We start from the raw sequence: 15,406 nt of genomic DNA, 5'->3' as shown, positions 1-15,406 counted from the left end.
GCCTTCTCCTCTCCATCTCCCCATGTTCTCCGTGCTATTTCTTTTTTTAATACTTTTTTTTAAAAGAGTTTATTTATTTATTTGACAGAGATCACAAGTAGGCAGAAAAGCAGCCAGAGAGAGAGGAAGGGAAGCAGGCTCCCTGCTGAGCAGAGAGCCTGATGCGGGGCTCGATCCCAGGACCCTGGGATCATGACCTGAGCCAAAGGCAGAGGCCTTAACCCACTGAGCCACCCAGGCGCCCCTCCTCCATGCTATTTCTTATGCACCATAAATAAGGGAAACCATATGATAATTAACTCTCTCTGCTTGACTTACTTCACTCAGCATAATCTCTTCCAGTCCCATCCATGTTGCTACAAAAGTTGGGTATTCATCCTTTCTGATGGAGGCATAATACTCCATAGTGTATATGGACCACATCTTCCTTATCCATTCGTCTATTGAGGGGCATCTTGGTTCTTTCCACAGTTTGGCGACCGTGGCCATTGCTGCTATAAACATTGGGATAGATGGCCATTCTTTTCACTACAGCTGTGTCTCTGGGGTAAATACCCGGTAGTGCAATTGCAGGGTCATAGGGAAGCTCTATTTTTAATTTCTTAAGGAAGCTCCACACTGTTTTCCAAAGCGGCTGTACCAACTTGCATTCCCACCAACAGTGTAAGAAGGTTCCCCTTTCTCCACATCTTCTCCAACACACGTTGTTTCCTGTCTTGTTAATTCTGGCCATTCTAACTGGTGTAAGGTGGTATCTCAATGTGGTTTTGATTTGAATCTCCCTGATGGCTAGCGATGATGAACATTTTGAAAAATATTTAGAAGGCGCATCACACCACATAAACACACCCAGGACTATGACCAAGACCATGCTATCACTGGGCCTCCTCGTCAATCCCAGGCTAATCTTTTCTTCAAAATGGGACTAAAAAAAAAAAATACAAGAGTCCTATCTGGTACCGGGGCCTCTCTGAGGACTGTGTTTGGGTTCTGGCACCATCCCATGGCATCGCTACCCAGCGCCACCTACAGGACTCAGAAATGTTTTCCACAGGCACATCAGGTAATTGAGTACCCACACTTGACCATGGTCAGGACACTTTCACAAGGCTCTCTACCCACCGAAGCAAGGCTGGGTCTCCAAAGAGAGCTTAAGAAATGTGTTGGGTGGTACTTCCGATGACTGGCCCTACACTAGATCTCCATAAGCCTGGAGGGCAATCTCGAGTTTATCTGGCCTATCTGTAGTGCTCCCTTCTCTGGTGAGAGACTGAAAATACGTGTGGGGCTACATGTGGCAAGCAGCCCCACATGGGAAAATGCCAGGCCTGGGATCCCCTTTTTGGTTCTCACTGGGTCCCCATCTTTCGAGTGGCACTTAGGAATGTTTTGGGAGTGCGCTATATGACTGGGTCCCATGCAGGGCCACAGCTGGGCCATAGGCACCCACTTAAATTCTCTCTGGCCAGCTTGGATCAATCTCCATTTGCAAGGGGGTATCTGGCAACCATGGCCAGGACCAAGATGCCCTGCTGTGGCTCCCATGTCAGTAATAGGCTGATGTCCACCTCAAAAGAGGACATAGAAAATATTTCTGGGGGCACAACCTAGACTTCATATGAGGTACCCTCTCTGGGCAGCCCTTACTGACCCAGCCAGTGCCCATATCCTCCCAAGAGGGATATACAGATGCCATCCAATGACCACACAGGACCAGGGCATAATCCTTAGTGCCGTCTCAGACCTTCTTGACAGGTTGTTTCCATCTCAGTCACTGGACGTGGGTTGAGAAACATTTTTGGGAGGCATCTCTTTACTTTATAGGAGTAAGCTCAAGCAGCTTTTTACAGGTTAACAGGGAGGCCCGAGAGGTCAGTCCAGTTCTAGTGTGATCCCATTTGGGAGACTGAAAGCTGAATGCACATTCTGAAAAAGCTTATGCCTCCCTCCAAAGGGTGCAATCACCAGGGTAGCCCTGGGGGGTCTTAGAAGAGTACCATGGGGCTGGCTGTGGCCCTCCCTCGGAAATGCTCTTTGGAGGCACCCTGAAAACATTTCTAAGTTTCTCTCTGGTATGGAAAAGACTGGGCAGGCCACCAAGTTCTTGAGAAGGAGCTTTGATGGGTCCTGGTATTAGGAACTTCACCCAAAAAGTTTCTAACTCCCCCTCCAAAGACCAAGACCAGCTCACTTAGTACAATCAGGCCTGGGGGGTGCACTCTGTCAGCCACAATTCCCATATAAGTCCAGGTCATTGACTCTGTCTCCCCAAAACATTTCCAATTTCCCTTCCAGAGGTAGGCACTGCCTCAGGCTGGTCATGGATGAAGAGAAGGGGATTATATCTCCCCCAAATTTTGTAAGTCCCCTTCAGAAGCCAATACAGATTTGGGTAGGCATGCAGGTCTGTGATAGGTATCCCCAGATTGGCATAGTCTCAAATGCAGCATATTTGACAGAAACACCCCTTGAATATTTCTAAGACCCTTCAAGCAAGCGTGTGGTGGGAGTGTTGGGACAAGATGGACAAGTAGGGCGAAGATGGCTCTTTTGCCCAGGCTGCAGTCATGCATGGAGCTCAGACATTGCGTGCACTTCCAGAAAATTTATCTAAGTGACATTCCAGAGGACAGCATTGATCCAGGTCAGCAAGGAAAAGGTGACAATGTGCTTGACTTGTTTGCTGTCCTATCTTCATCTGTACTTCCCAAAATTTCCATGTCCACTCTAGAAGGGGTGACCAGCAAGAGCCAGCCTTATAGGTCTACAGAAGGTATCTAGAGCCCTGTGCTATTTTAAGTGGGGCTTAGTCATCCAGGGCACCTCTGAAAATTTTTCCAACTCCCTCTTCAGAAACAAGACACTGACTCAGGTCAACCAGAGAAGTTCAGGAGAGGGGCTCAGTTTTTAAGAGGTCCAAATTACTGGGAGTAACCTGTGGAAAGTTTTCTAAGACTCCCTCCAAAAGCCAGGACCAACAGTCTGGACAAGGAAATGGAGACACATGCAAGTGTGTGTACATACTTTGATTTTTAGAGATATATGGTAAGCGATTATAGATTTGAGGAGCTAAGAAAAATGCGAACTTATTACACAGATGTGAGAGTTATAAACATAGAGATGATAGGTGAAACTGGAGTAGAAAAGATTCCACAGGAAAAGAGTAAAAATCCCCTTCCACAGAACCATTTCTAACACTAAGATTCTCTCCTTGTGAGATTTGTGCAATCGCCTGCAGTCCACGTTTTAGCTAGTTGCTATGGTGTCTTGAATGGTACCCCCAAAATGTACATATTGAAATCTTAATGACCAATGTATTAGCAGATTGGGCCTTTGGGAGGTGATCAGGTCATAAGAATAGAGCCCTCATGAATGGAATTAGTGCCCATATAAAAGAGGCCCCAGTTAGCTCTCTTGCCCCTTTTACCACATTGAGGATACATCTAAAAGTCTGCTCCAGGAAGAAGGCCCTCACCAACTCAGTGCTGACACACCCATCACAGCCTCAAAAGCTGTGAGAACTAGGAGCCACCCAGTTCGTGGTATTTCGTTTCAAGAGCCCCAAAGAATTGACAGTGGTGTATCAGCTATCCATTACTACAGTAATGCAATATGATAAACCACATGAAAACCCAGCAGATCACTAAAAGAAAAAATAGAGGTGTATGTAACAGGTTTCTGGAATAGTTACATACAATATTTAACAAAAAGTCAGTTCAAAGGTTTTAATTATGAACAACAAAGACAATACTCCATCTTTGATCAACAGAGATTATAAAATCGCCTTTGGCTGCTCCCAATCACAGTGGAGCAGCGCTCAGCCTGTCTGCCTCTGCCAGGCAAGCCTTTTTGCTGACATCTGCTATACTGTGGACCAGGTCGTGTGACCTAAGTAGACAGAGTGAAACTGAGAGATCATTAGAGATCACCACTAGAAGGAGAAACTAAAGCTGGGATAAGAACGGACAACTAACTGGTCACGGAATCTGAAAGGCAAATGCAAATAGGTGCACTGAATGAAAACTAACTGGCTGCTCTCGAAACATGGCAAATTAAACAACAACCAAAGTTTGCCAGAGATGATCAATTATTTTATTATTGTTGTTATTATTATGATTAATCTAACGGCTAATTCTTTAAGCACGCTATTATTATTATTATCATCAGTATTATTATTACTAATCTAACGTCTAACTGTTTCAACCCGCTCCTAAACATACCGAGATGAAGCTGCAAAACGCTACCCGGAACCGCCAGCAAGGACCAGCGGGCACACTCAACTCAGAAGGAGCGCGAACTCTCGCGACAACGTCCTGAGCCTCTCAGAGTAGCAAAGCACCGGGAGCGCGAACTCTCGCGAGAGCGGGCACAACCCCGCCGAGGTGCTTTGCCGTGGGAGTTCCGGCAATATGTCTCGGCTGACACTACCTTGGGGCCAACTGGACCAGCAGCAGGAGCGCGACGTTCGCGAGCTCGTTCGCCATGTGGCTGGCCTTCAGGACGAGGCGGACCCTAACTTCCAGCTCGCCCTGCACTTTGCTTGGTCCAACTTCAGGTGGGGGGCGCGGCTCCCGGGCCGAGGCTAGGGACAGGAAGGGATCAAGCAGTATCCTGGGCGCGCGGCCGGTTTTCCCCACCCCCAGCAAAGCTCTCGTGGACCCTGCTGCTCCGGCAGCAGCCTGGCGCCCTAATGCCCCCTGGATCCCTGTCGCTGTGATACAAGCATACTGAAAGAGTGGGTTGTGGATTGTTAAGGTCCTTATCCTTAGAAGCGCACTTCTAGAGAACGGGTCTGTGTTTGTCTGTACCTTGCTCCACCCACTGCGCTTAGCAGGATACACTGCAGATCATTTTTTGAATGGATAGGTAAGTGAAATTTTAGAGCAGAATAAGGGTCACACTCTAACACTGTATTCTTACTGGTACCCTATCTCTTCTTGGGCCACTCCAGATTTCTCTTACCTTGGTCTTTTTTTCTTTTTCAAAAACACACAGCATAATACACTGGATAACTTGTATGTTGTTTACTGTTTGTCTCCTTCACCGCTACCTCCAGCTAGAATCTAAGTTCCACAAGGTTAGGGATCTTAGTCTGTTTTGTTCATTTCTTATCCCAACACGTAGAACAGTTCCTGGCACATAGTCCTAAGCCACCCAATAATACAACTTCTAATATAGTTTCTCATGTAATTTTTCAAGATTTATCTGGTTTAGATACTCAGGTGAAGTCAGAGCTCTTATTTTTATTTATGGAAGTTGTCTACTGTCATGATCATTATCTTTAATGGAAGTATTTCTAAAAGAATGTTCAGTGTTAATATTCTGCCTGCTTAATTTCAGTAGAAATCTTTTTTTTTTAAATAAAGATTTTATTTATTTATTTGTCAGAGAGAGAGCACAAGTAGGGGGAGCAGCAGGCAGAGGGAGAAGCAGGCTCCCCCTGAGCATGGAGCACAATGCAGAGGAACTTCATCCCAGAACCCTGAAGGCAGGTGCCCAACTGAGTGAGCCATCTAGGTGTCACTTCAGTAGAAATCTTGAATAATAAACAGTTTTTCAGTATCTGTAATCTTGAATATCAGCTTTAACAATCATACATATAATACCTACTTGGTTTATAATGAGAACAATTAGTCTAAAAGCTCACCAAGTTTCTGAAATAATAAGCTCAATTCTTAAATGTAACCTGTAACTGTCTGAATAGGTCATATAAGATGGAAATTTAAGTGCTATATCCCAAATAATTTCTCTCTTAATTAATTTCTCAATGGCATTAAGTAGATGGACATGATTTCAGACTTGGGAGAGACATTAGAATTTACTATCTCCTGTTACACATTGAGAAACTAAAGATTAAAAAAAATAAACTAAATAATAATAGGTTAAAGTGGTGTTCTACTCAGCCATTTACTGGGAAAGAATTAAGTATATTATTTGGTATGTAAATTCTTTTAAATACAGATTGTTGTCTTTGATACTAAAAAATGGAAAAGAAGAGTTAGTTGAGCTATATTATAATTTTATAATGCTTTAATCCATCAAAAAAATGAACTATTCATGTTTGGTTTTTTTTTTTTAAATTGTGGCCATGTTCTAGGCCCTAGAAATTTAGGTAAGTGAGATCCAGCTTCAGTTTTCCTAAAGGAAAACAGAGACAAAAGTTAATTACATATGATGTAGAATAGGAGTTTTTAACCTGAGAATCTGAAGATAGAATTTGGGTGTTATGAATTTGGACAAGAAAAAAATTAACACTAAAAAGTAGCATTTTCTTAAATTATGAATGAAAGCAACAAGTGATACTTCTTTACCTATGACTGTCAAATGTAGAAATCACATAGTTCACATCACAAAGTTGTGGCAGATATTTCTAAATATTTTTTACTACTACTTTAATGATAGTTATGGATCTACTGCTAGATCTTGTTATTTAATGCTTTAATAAATATGTATCTTACTATATCAGCAAACTTTAAAAAATATTTCACAACTATATTTCAGTATACTTGGTTTTCTTTGTATCTCATTTTATGATTTAAAAACATTATTCTGAGAAGGGATCCCTAAACTTCTGTGGACTTCACTATGGCATAAAAAGATTAGGAACCCCTGCTATAGAATGTGCTGTGCTGGTCTTAAATGCAGAGCATTATGAGAAGATAAGGAAATCAGAGGACAAAGGAGGCTAAAGATGATATGTGCTTGAGCAGTCTCTAAGACCACTGAGTGGCTGTTTGCCTGGATGGTAGAGGTGATAGGAGGAGAGGGGCACTCCTGGAAGTAATATTGCTGAATATAGTATATCTGTAGGGATATTTAGGGCTCTGTGACAATTCCACTTAGGTATATGACAAGATTCATGTAAGAATTGCATTTTATCTTTTAGATTTCATCGTTTCTTGGATGTTAACAGCCACAAAGTAGAAAAGACAATAGAAGGGTAAGTTAGTTTCATATGTATATTCATATGTATATTCAGGAATATATGTATTTTACTTGTAGATCTTTTTATTAATGTAAGTTTTTAACTATTGGTTTATTTTTTAATATATTTTAGAATTTATGAAAAATTCATCATTCATTCTGATCTCAGCAAAGCTGCTAGTTGGAAGAGATTAACTGAAGAATTTCTAAATGCATCACTTCTGAGCATAAAGGAAACAAAGGTATGCATTATATTGTGACATCTCCTATGTATTATACTGTTTCAAATCTATTATCATCACATTTTTTCTGTTAACTATTTAAACACTCATTCTGTTTTATAATTATCTGCTAATTGGAGCTGAACCTTCTGGAAATTGACTTAAGCATTGTCATCAAACCCAGTGTTGAAAAAGCATGTTTTTGTTTAATTCTCTGCTTAGCTGAACCTTCTCTGAAAATTGAGATCAGAGATCAGCACAAATAATAGTACCATCTGGCTGTCTTAAAACTTTTAAATGGCTTTCAGCACTTGGTAATAATAATTACTTATGTAATGCTAACCAAATGCCATGTACTATCCTAAGCTCATTCATTTTCAGTTGTGGGTCTCTAAGATCACCCTTAGACATGATGATTCGGTAGAAGGATTCATAGAACTTTAAAAATGCTGCTATCCTCACTGTTAGGTTTTTTATAGTAAAAGGATATGGATTTAAAAATAATCAAAGGGACAAGATACATAGAATAAAGTTCAGAAGAAACCAGGTATAGGCTTCCAGGTGTGCCTTCCCAGTAGAGTTGCATGACGATGCACTTAATTCTCCCAGTGATAACATATGACAACATGTGCAAAGTGTGCAAACCAACGAAGTTCATCTGAGCCGTGGTGTCTAACATCTTGGTTGGGGGTCATTCACATGGATGTGCAGTGCACATGTGGCTGACCATAGCTTTTCAGTTTCCAGACCCCCAGAGGTCAAACCAAGGACCTCAGGCATAAGAAAATGTGTTCATGTACGTCGCATTGTTAGCATAAGCTAAGTAGTCAAACTGATACTGCATGGCCCAAAGCCTCTGGGCATACAGAAACACTCTTCTCAGGAGGATATTCCAAGAGCTCAGAGGTTATCTTTCAGGAGCTAGTCAAGGGCCAGTCCTAAAGACTTTTGAGATGTTCAGAGTTTGGGCAATTCAGGCATCCTGAGTAAACCCTTTATTGTGCACATGTATTAACTCATCCTCACAGTAAATACTGTGAGGTATTCTGTAATCGTTAGGGTTTCCCTTTGTCTGTATTGTGGGAAGTGGTAAAGAAGAGAGCTTCCTGGGTGGCTCAGTGGATTGGGCCGCTGCCTTCGGCTCGGGTCATGATCTCAGGGTCCTGGGATCGAGCCCCACGTTGGGCTCTCTGCTCCGCGGGGAGCCTGCTTCCTCCTCTCTCTCTGCCTGCCTCTCTGCCTACTTGTGATCTCTCTCTCTGTCAAATAAATAAATAAAATCTTTTAAAAAAAAAAAAGAGAGCTTCCTTCATCATAAGGAAGAGAGCTTTAAATAATTTTTGAAACTGTGTATCCATTTAGGGAAAGCCTATAAAAATACTTCTGGAAAAGAGAGCTGCATAGAGCTCTGAACCCATGTCCTAAAGCTTAGAAATACACTTCTGCGTATTATTCCTACAAGGACCACTTGTAAAGAGAAGGTAAATTTTTTTTAGATCTTTTCTTGATTTATTTTATATAGCTCCTTGGGTAGACTTTAGACTTTAGGATTTACTAATTTAAACCCTATGACACCGTAATACTAATTTTTTAAAAATGGCAGGTCACCTGGGTGGCTCAGTCGATTAGGCATCCAACTTTTTTTTTTTTTAGTGTTCTGTTAACCACTGTGTAGTACATAATTAGTTTTTATGTAGTGTTCATTGATTCATTAGTTAAGTATAACACGCAGTGCTCATCACAGCACATGTCCTCCTTAATACCCATCACCCTGTTACCCCCTCCCCCAATGCTGCTCCCCTCTGAAAACCATAGATTGTTTCTTGGGATCATAGTCTCTCATGGTTCAATCCCTCTCTGATTTCTCCCCTTTTGGATTTTCCTCCCTTCCCCTATGGCCCTCTGTGCTATTGCTTATGTTCCATGTAAGAGTGAAACCATATGGTAATTGTCTTTCTCAGCTTGACTTACTTCACTTAACATAATCCTCTCCAGTTCCATCCATGTCGATGTAAATGGTAGATATTCATTGTTTCTGATGGCTAAGTAGTAGTCTACTGTTATATGTACCACATCTTCTTTATCCATTCATCTGTTGAAGGGCATCTGGGCTCCTTCCACAATTTGGCTATTGTGGACATTGCTGCTATGAACATAGGTGTCCCTTCTTTTCACTGCATCTGTATCTTTGGGGTAAGTACCTACTAGTTCAACTAGTGGATCATAGGGTAACTCTATTCGTAACATTTTGGGGAACCTCCATACTGTTTTCCAGAGTGGCTGTACCAGCTTGCGTTCCCACCAGCAGTGTAAGAGGGTTCCCCTTTCTCCACATCCTCGCCAACAATTTGTTTCCTGTTTTGTTAATTTTTGCCATTCTTACTAGTGTAAGGTGGTATCTCATTGTGGTTTTGATTTGTACTTGCCTGATGACTAGTGATGTTGAACATTTCTTCATGTGTCTGTTAGCCATTCATATGTCTATTTTTGGAGAAGTGTCTGTTCATGTCTTCTACCCTTTTTTGACTGGGTTATTTATTTTTGAGTGTGAGTTTGAAAAGTTCGTTATAGATCTTGGATATGAGCCCTTTACGTGTAATGTGATTTGCAAATATCTTCTCCCATGCCATGGGCTGCCTTTTAGTTTTGTTGACTGTTTCCTTTTCTGGGCAGAAGCTTTTTATCTTGGTGAAGTCCCAACAGTTCATTTTTGCTTTTGTTTCCCTTGCCTTTGGAGACATGTTTTGGAAGAAGTTATTGTGGCCAGTGTCAAAGAGGTAACTGCCAGTGTTCTCTAGGATTTTGATGGATTCCTGTCTCACATTGAAGTCTTTCATCTATTTAGAGTTTATCTTTGTGTATGGTGTGAGGCAATGGTCCAATTTTATTCCTCTATGTGTAGCAGTCCAGTTTTCCCAGTACCATTTATTGAAGAGACTGTCTTTTTTCCATTGGATATTTTATTCTGGTTTATCAAAGAGTAGTTGACCATAGAGCTGAGGGTCCGTATCTGGAGTCTCTGTTCTGTTCCCTTGGTCTGTGTGTCTGTTTTTGTGCTAATACCATGCTGTCTTTGTGATCACAGCTTTGTAATATAGTTTGAAGTCAGGCAACGTGATGCCCCCAGGTGTGGTTTTCTTTTTCATTCTTCCCTTGGTGATTCAGCATCTTTTTTGGTTTCATACAAATATTAGGATTGTTTGTTCCAGCTCTTTGAAAAATGACAATGGTATTTTAATAGGGATGGCATTGGAAGTGTAAATTGCTTTGGGAAGGATATTTTCACAAAGTTTATTCTTCCAATCTATGAGCATGGAATATTTTTCCATCATTTTGTGTCTTTCTCAGTTTCTATCATTAATGTTCTATATTTCTAGAGTACTAGCCCATATACAGAGCCCTTTCTGGCTTGCCTTGTATCTGCGGACAGGTCTGACATTATTCTGATGTTCCTTCCTCTGTACGTAAGGAATCTCTTCCCCCTAACTGCACTTAGGATGGCTTCCTTGGTTCTAAGATTTGTGCGTTTTGGTATTACATGCGGGGGCATTGGTCTGTTCTTCCCAATTTTAGGAGGCATCCTCTCTGCTTCTGGGACACAAATGCTTCTTTCCTTCCACAGATTAGGGAAGTTCTCAGCTATGATTTGCTCCAGTATATCTTCCAGTCCTTCTCTCTCTTCGCCACCCCCCCCCGCCAGCGATCCCCAAAATTGTGACATTGGAACATTTAATGGTGTCATTGATTTCTCTAAGTCTGTTCTCATGGATTTTAAGCTGTTTGTTCCAGACCTCCTCCTCTTCCTTCCTTTCTATCAGTTTATCTTCTCGAGCACTAATTTGTTCTTCTGCCTCATTTACCCTAGCAATTAGAGTATCTATTATAGACTCATTCATAGCATTTTTAAGTTCAGCCTGATTAGCTGTCATTTCTGCCCTTAGAGATTCTGTGTTGCCATCAGTGGTTTTCTCAATGCTGACTATTGTCTTCATAATTGTTACCATGAAGGCTATTTCAAACATCTTGCTTATATCCATATCAATTAGGTCTGCAGGAGAGGCCATTGTGTCTGTTTCTTTTCTTTTCCTTTCTTTTCTTTTTTTTGTTTGTCATTGTGTTGAGTGGTGGTTGAGGGGATGTATGGAGTTGAAAATATCAACTACAATCCAGGCAAGGTGCACCCTAGGAAAATGCAGAGCAATCAGAAGCCTATCAAAAAAAACCTAGCCAAAATGAAACCCAAGAATAAGATTTATAAAGTTCAAAACGGGGTGGGGGGTGGTGAGGTGAAAGGGGCTATAATCTCTCAGTCGAGGTAGGGTGTTTCAGTTCTTCCTGGGTGTATTTTTGTTCTCTTTGTTAGAGAGCACTACTTCCCAGAGTTACAGGGAGACTAAAAAAGATAGTACTGAATGGGAAAAAAGGACTACATGGAAGCTTATATCCCTATATATAAAAAAAGATAAAGAAAAAAAGTATCGGTGTGAAAAGTACAAGTTAAAAATTACTATGAAATATATTGTATTTTAAAATTCACTCTTTATCCGATTAAGGAATAGTATCTCTATTTGTAGTTTTCTAGGATTTTTATCAGGAACAGGTATTGAGTTTTATTAAATGCTTTTTTCCTGCAAAAAAAAAAAAAATATTGTATTAAACATCTAGTTGGAATGATAAGTAGGTAAAAAGAAAAAAAAAGAAGAATCATGAGAAATAATTAAAAAAAAATTGTATCTAAGAAATACACAAGCTATAAGGCAAGACCAGGTGCTCAATATACTATTTTCCCCTGGTGTTGGGGTTTTACAGTTTTGGAGGACCCTCAGGTTCTCTTCCTCTTTTTCTTCCAGCTTGTCTTCTGAGGGAGGGGCCTGCCACATTATTTTTCAGGCAAGCCTGCTTGGGAGGAGTTGCTCTAACCCCTTATCAAGGGTTTGGGCTCTGTGGAAACTGGTGTTTTGGGTTTTTGTTCTCTGATGGCTTTTGTTCTCTGGCAGCTTTTCATACCTTTTCAAGGGGTCAGAGCAAAGGAAAATGTCTGCATCCAGACCTCTGCCCCAGAGGAGAGAAGCCACAGCCTGCTCCTCTCTGAATCCTCTGGAACACACAGTTTCCCCCTCTGAAGCGCTGCTGAAAACTGGAGCCTCCCATAGGTGGTACACGTCCCCAGCAGTCCTCTCAGTGGTTGTCCAGGCCCCCAGTTGTCTCTGCCCCTTGTGCCTCCAAAACCACGATCAATCCCAGTCTGGGCAGGTGGCAGCAGCTAACCCCAGGTCCACACTGGGTCCTCTTGGGCATGGGCAGTCACAGAAGCAGTGGTAGCAGTGGGGCCCTTGGGTCTGTAGGCACAGGTCCACACCTGCAGCTGCCCGGGTCTGACATTTGCCCCTTAAGCTCCTAGATTCTGTTTAGGTACTGTTATCAAGCCCTTCCCATGCCACCACCACTGCTCTGGAAGCTGTCACTGGTCCCCAGGCACAGGACGCTTTTACACTGGGGTATTGCTTTCCAGTGGCTAGATTCTGGTAGCTCCCTCCCCTTTCTGTTTATCCTCTGACATCTGTCCATGCAGTCATAATTCTGTCCTTCATACCTCTTGACTGATGATCCTCTGCCCTCGTAGAGATCCAGACACATAATCTTACGTGTCAGTCTAATTTCATGGATGTTCAGAGTGGCTTGGTAGATAATCTAGCTAAATTCAGGGGACTGGTTGAAACGGAGTCCCCCACTCCTCTGCCATCTTGCCTAGCCCAGGTAATGCATTCTTGACATGTTCTTTATGTGTACACATTTGAACGCTAAAAAAGGTTTAGAGATTAGGACTTATTTAGATATAATTCACATTTTCTCAAACTAGAAAAAATATTGGGGACATAATTGACAAGGGGTTATCTTTTCTTAAACTACTTTTGAAAGCTCTCACCAACCTCAGTGATTCATATCTTCATTTTTTGTTTTAAAGACAGATGCACATTATTCCATACTGTCACTGCTTCTGTGTCTATCTGATTCTCCTTCAAACAGCAATTATGTGGAAACACCAAGAGATAAAGAAGTGGGTATGTTGCCAAATGTTTAATATATAACAAAAGTGAAATTGTTTTTATTACTTATCAGACATTTTATAAAAACTTGTAAAAATTTCTCTTGCTTTGGATACATTTGCAAGTTGTATTACAAATTTGTATTGCAAATTGTACAAATTTGTATTGCAAACACAATTTATATTGCAAATTGTATCACAAATTGCATATTACAAATAATTTAAAATTTTAAGTTCTGACTTTAAACTAGTTTTGATTATATAAAGAGAAAAATCACTTTGAAGATTTTAAAATTTTTAAATTTTAAAATGTATTAGAGTATCAATTTATTGAGTGTTTCAGTATTTTTTGAACTTTGTCGTCTCCTGAGTGCATTTTGAGTTTTGTTAGACTTTTTTCTTATAGTTTGGGGGTCTTTTCCCCCACATATTTGTGATAATGCTGATGAAATTTTTCTGTTACATTTTAGAAAAGAAAGATGATTTTGACTGGGGAAAATACTTGATGGAAGGTGAAGAAATTGATCTTGGTCCAAATATAGACACTCCAGTAAGTGGCAATAGTTTTGTTATTGAAAATATAAATATATGCCAAGGGATACATTATTTTTGGGGTTCCTTCTACCCTAGAGCAACTTAACTAAAGCAAAAACACTCTTCACTAAATTAGAGTAGTTTATTATCAAAGATTTATTAAGATTTTGCACTGAATCAATAGTACTAGGAAGCTGAATGGAATGAAAGTAAGTATCCTTGAAGGAGTATCTTTTAACCTTGGAGGTTTTGCCACCAAAAATAATTCCAGGCTATCATAGTAATTTTCAACACATTTAGAAAGAAGTGTCATTAGGTGTAGTTTTTGCTTTTTTTCTGAAATTTTCTTAATCTTTTCATCTAAATAGCTCCAGTCACCATACATTTCTTAAGAGTAAGATATATTCCCTTTTTAATCAGAATTGGTCTGAAGACAGCGAAGATGAAGATGGTCAACATCCCTTAAGTAGAGAAGACTCTGGGATTCAGGTGGACAGGACACCATTAGAAGAACAAGATCAAAACAGAAAACTGGGGCCTTGTGTCAGCTGGAAAGGTACTGTGTATTCTCAGTTGCATCATTTTCTTGTGATAGTACAAGCACGCTTTGAGAATCAGTTCTGTGTGATTTAAGATATGAAAAGCTCTGCCATCCTCATAAATCTTTTTAAACCATTAGTAGATCTGTAGTGTCTAAGAAGTGGCACTACAAAATTAATGTTGAAGTGATTTAGAGTGAAATTCTGTTCTTTTTTTTATAGTTCTGAGAACTTTACTAGTCCTAAATATTTCAGTTTGTTTTTTATTGGAGGAGGGTTGACTTTGCTAAAGTTAGTAACCAAATAAAAGGAAAAAACATTGGTACAATTGAATTTTAAATTGCAATGTTTGAGTTTTAGTGAGGAACTATGAATGGGTAGACTCTAGAAAGAACGGGAAGCAACCTCAGAGATTAGATTATCTAATCCTTCTCCTCCTTTTGTAGGTAAGGAAACAAAGTCCTAGTGACATTGGTATTTCTGTGATTATGTAGCTGTGAAACTAACCCCAGAAGCTGGGATATGTAACCAGACTGTGATCACTGAACTTGAACCTTGCTAAATAGACAGAGTATTTAAAGCTGATTTAGCATCCTAATGATTTTCTGGCTTATTTTTTCTATCCTTTCCTTTTTAATTTTTATATCAGACCTTTATGGCAGAGTATGGCCATTATTAGTCCATGCAGGAACTTTTAGTTTGGTTTATGTCATCTGTTCTGCTATTTCTGATTCTTGCTCCCCATTCCCTTTCTTGGCTAGCCCAGTTCTAGGTGCCTGTTGTAATGTATTTGATACCTGTGTTCTCACACAAGTCACATTCTTGTAAAATACTCTCTGTTGGTCGGTGCTTTCTGTTTTAAATTATGTACTGGTATTATTCCATGTGCAGACTTTGTTCTATTATTTATCTCTGTTTTAAATCTGCCTCTGTCAACTCTGTGAACATCTCTTTTGTTACCCCTAACTGCTGTATATGTTTCTGCAGTTTGCAGTACCACATTTAAAGTATCACTTCCCTGTGGACAGTCCCTGAGCTGCTTTTGCCCCCTCTACCTAGTGCCATGCCCATTATGGACTTGGCCTACAGTCTACTCCCTACTTGGTAAGATCCACCTCTCTGATTTGGGCTGCTTTTGTTTT

At 40.5% G+C, this 15,406-nt stretch overlaps 1 protein-coding gene across 3 annotated transcripts in view; it reads left to right on the top strand.

The window, feature by feature from the left end:
* Positions 1 to 4,381: 4,381 nt before the first annotated feature.
* TUBGCP5 (tubulin gamma complex associated protein 5) overlaps positions 4,382 to 15,406 on the top strand; it is a 103,687-nt gene continuing 92,662 nt past the window's right edge. For all 3 annotated transcript variants that reach the window (XM_046009117.1, XM_046009118.1, XM_046009116.1), the window contains exons 1-6: positions 4,382 to 4,555; positions 6,887 to 6,940; positions 7,058 to 7,166; positions 13,111 to 13,207; positions 13,662 to 13,741; positions 14,146 to 14,281. In XM_046009117.1, coding sequence (XP_045865073.1) covers positions 4,410 to 4,555; positions 6,887 to 6,940; positions 7,058 to 7,166; positions 13,111 to 13,207; positions 13,662 to 13,741; positions 14,146 to 14,281 — 622 coding nt within the window. In that variant the 5' untranslated portion in view covers positions 4,382 to 4,409. The remainder of the gene's footprint in view (positions 4,556 to 6,886; positions 6,941 to 7,057; positions 7,167 to 13,110; positions 13,208 to 13,661; positions 13,742 to 14,145; positions 14,282 to 15,406) is intronic.

The sequence above is a fragment of the Meles meles genome, chromosome 6, assembly GCF_922984935.1.
Source record: "Meles meles chromosome 6, mMelMel3.1 paternal haplotype, whole genome shotgun sequence".
Classification (NCBI taxonomy): domain Eukaryota; kingdom Metazoa; phylum Chordata; class Mammalia; order Carnivora; family Mustelidae; genus Meles; species Meles meles.
The sequence above is the reverse complement of the archived record's forward strand: the minus strand, read 5'-3'. Positions and strand labels throughout refer to the sequence as shown.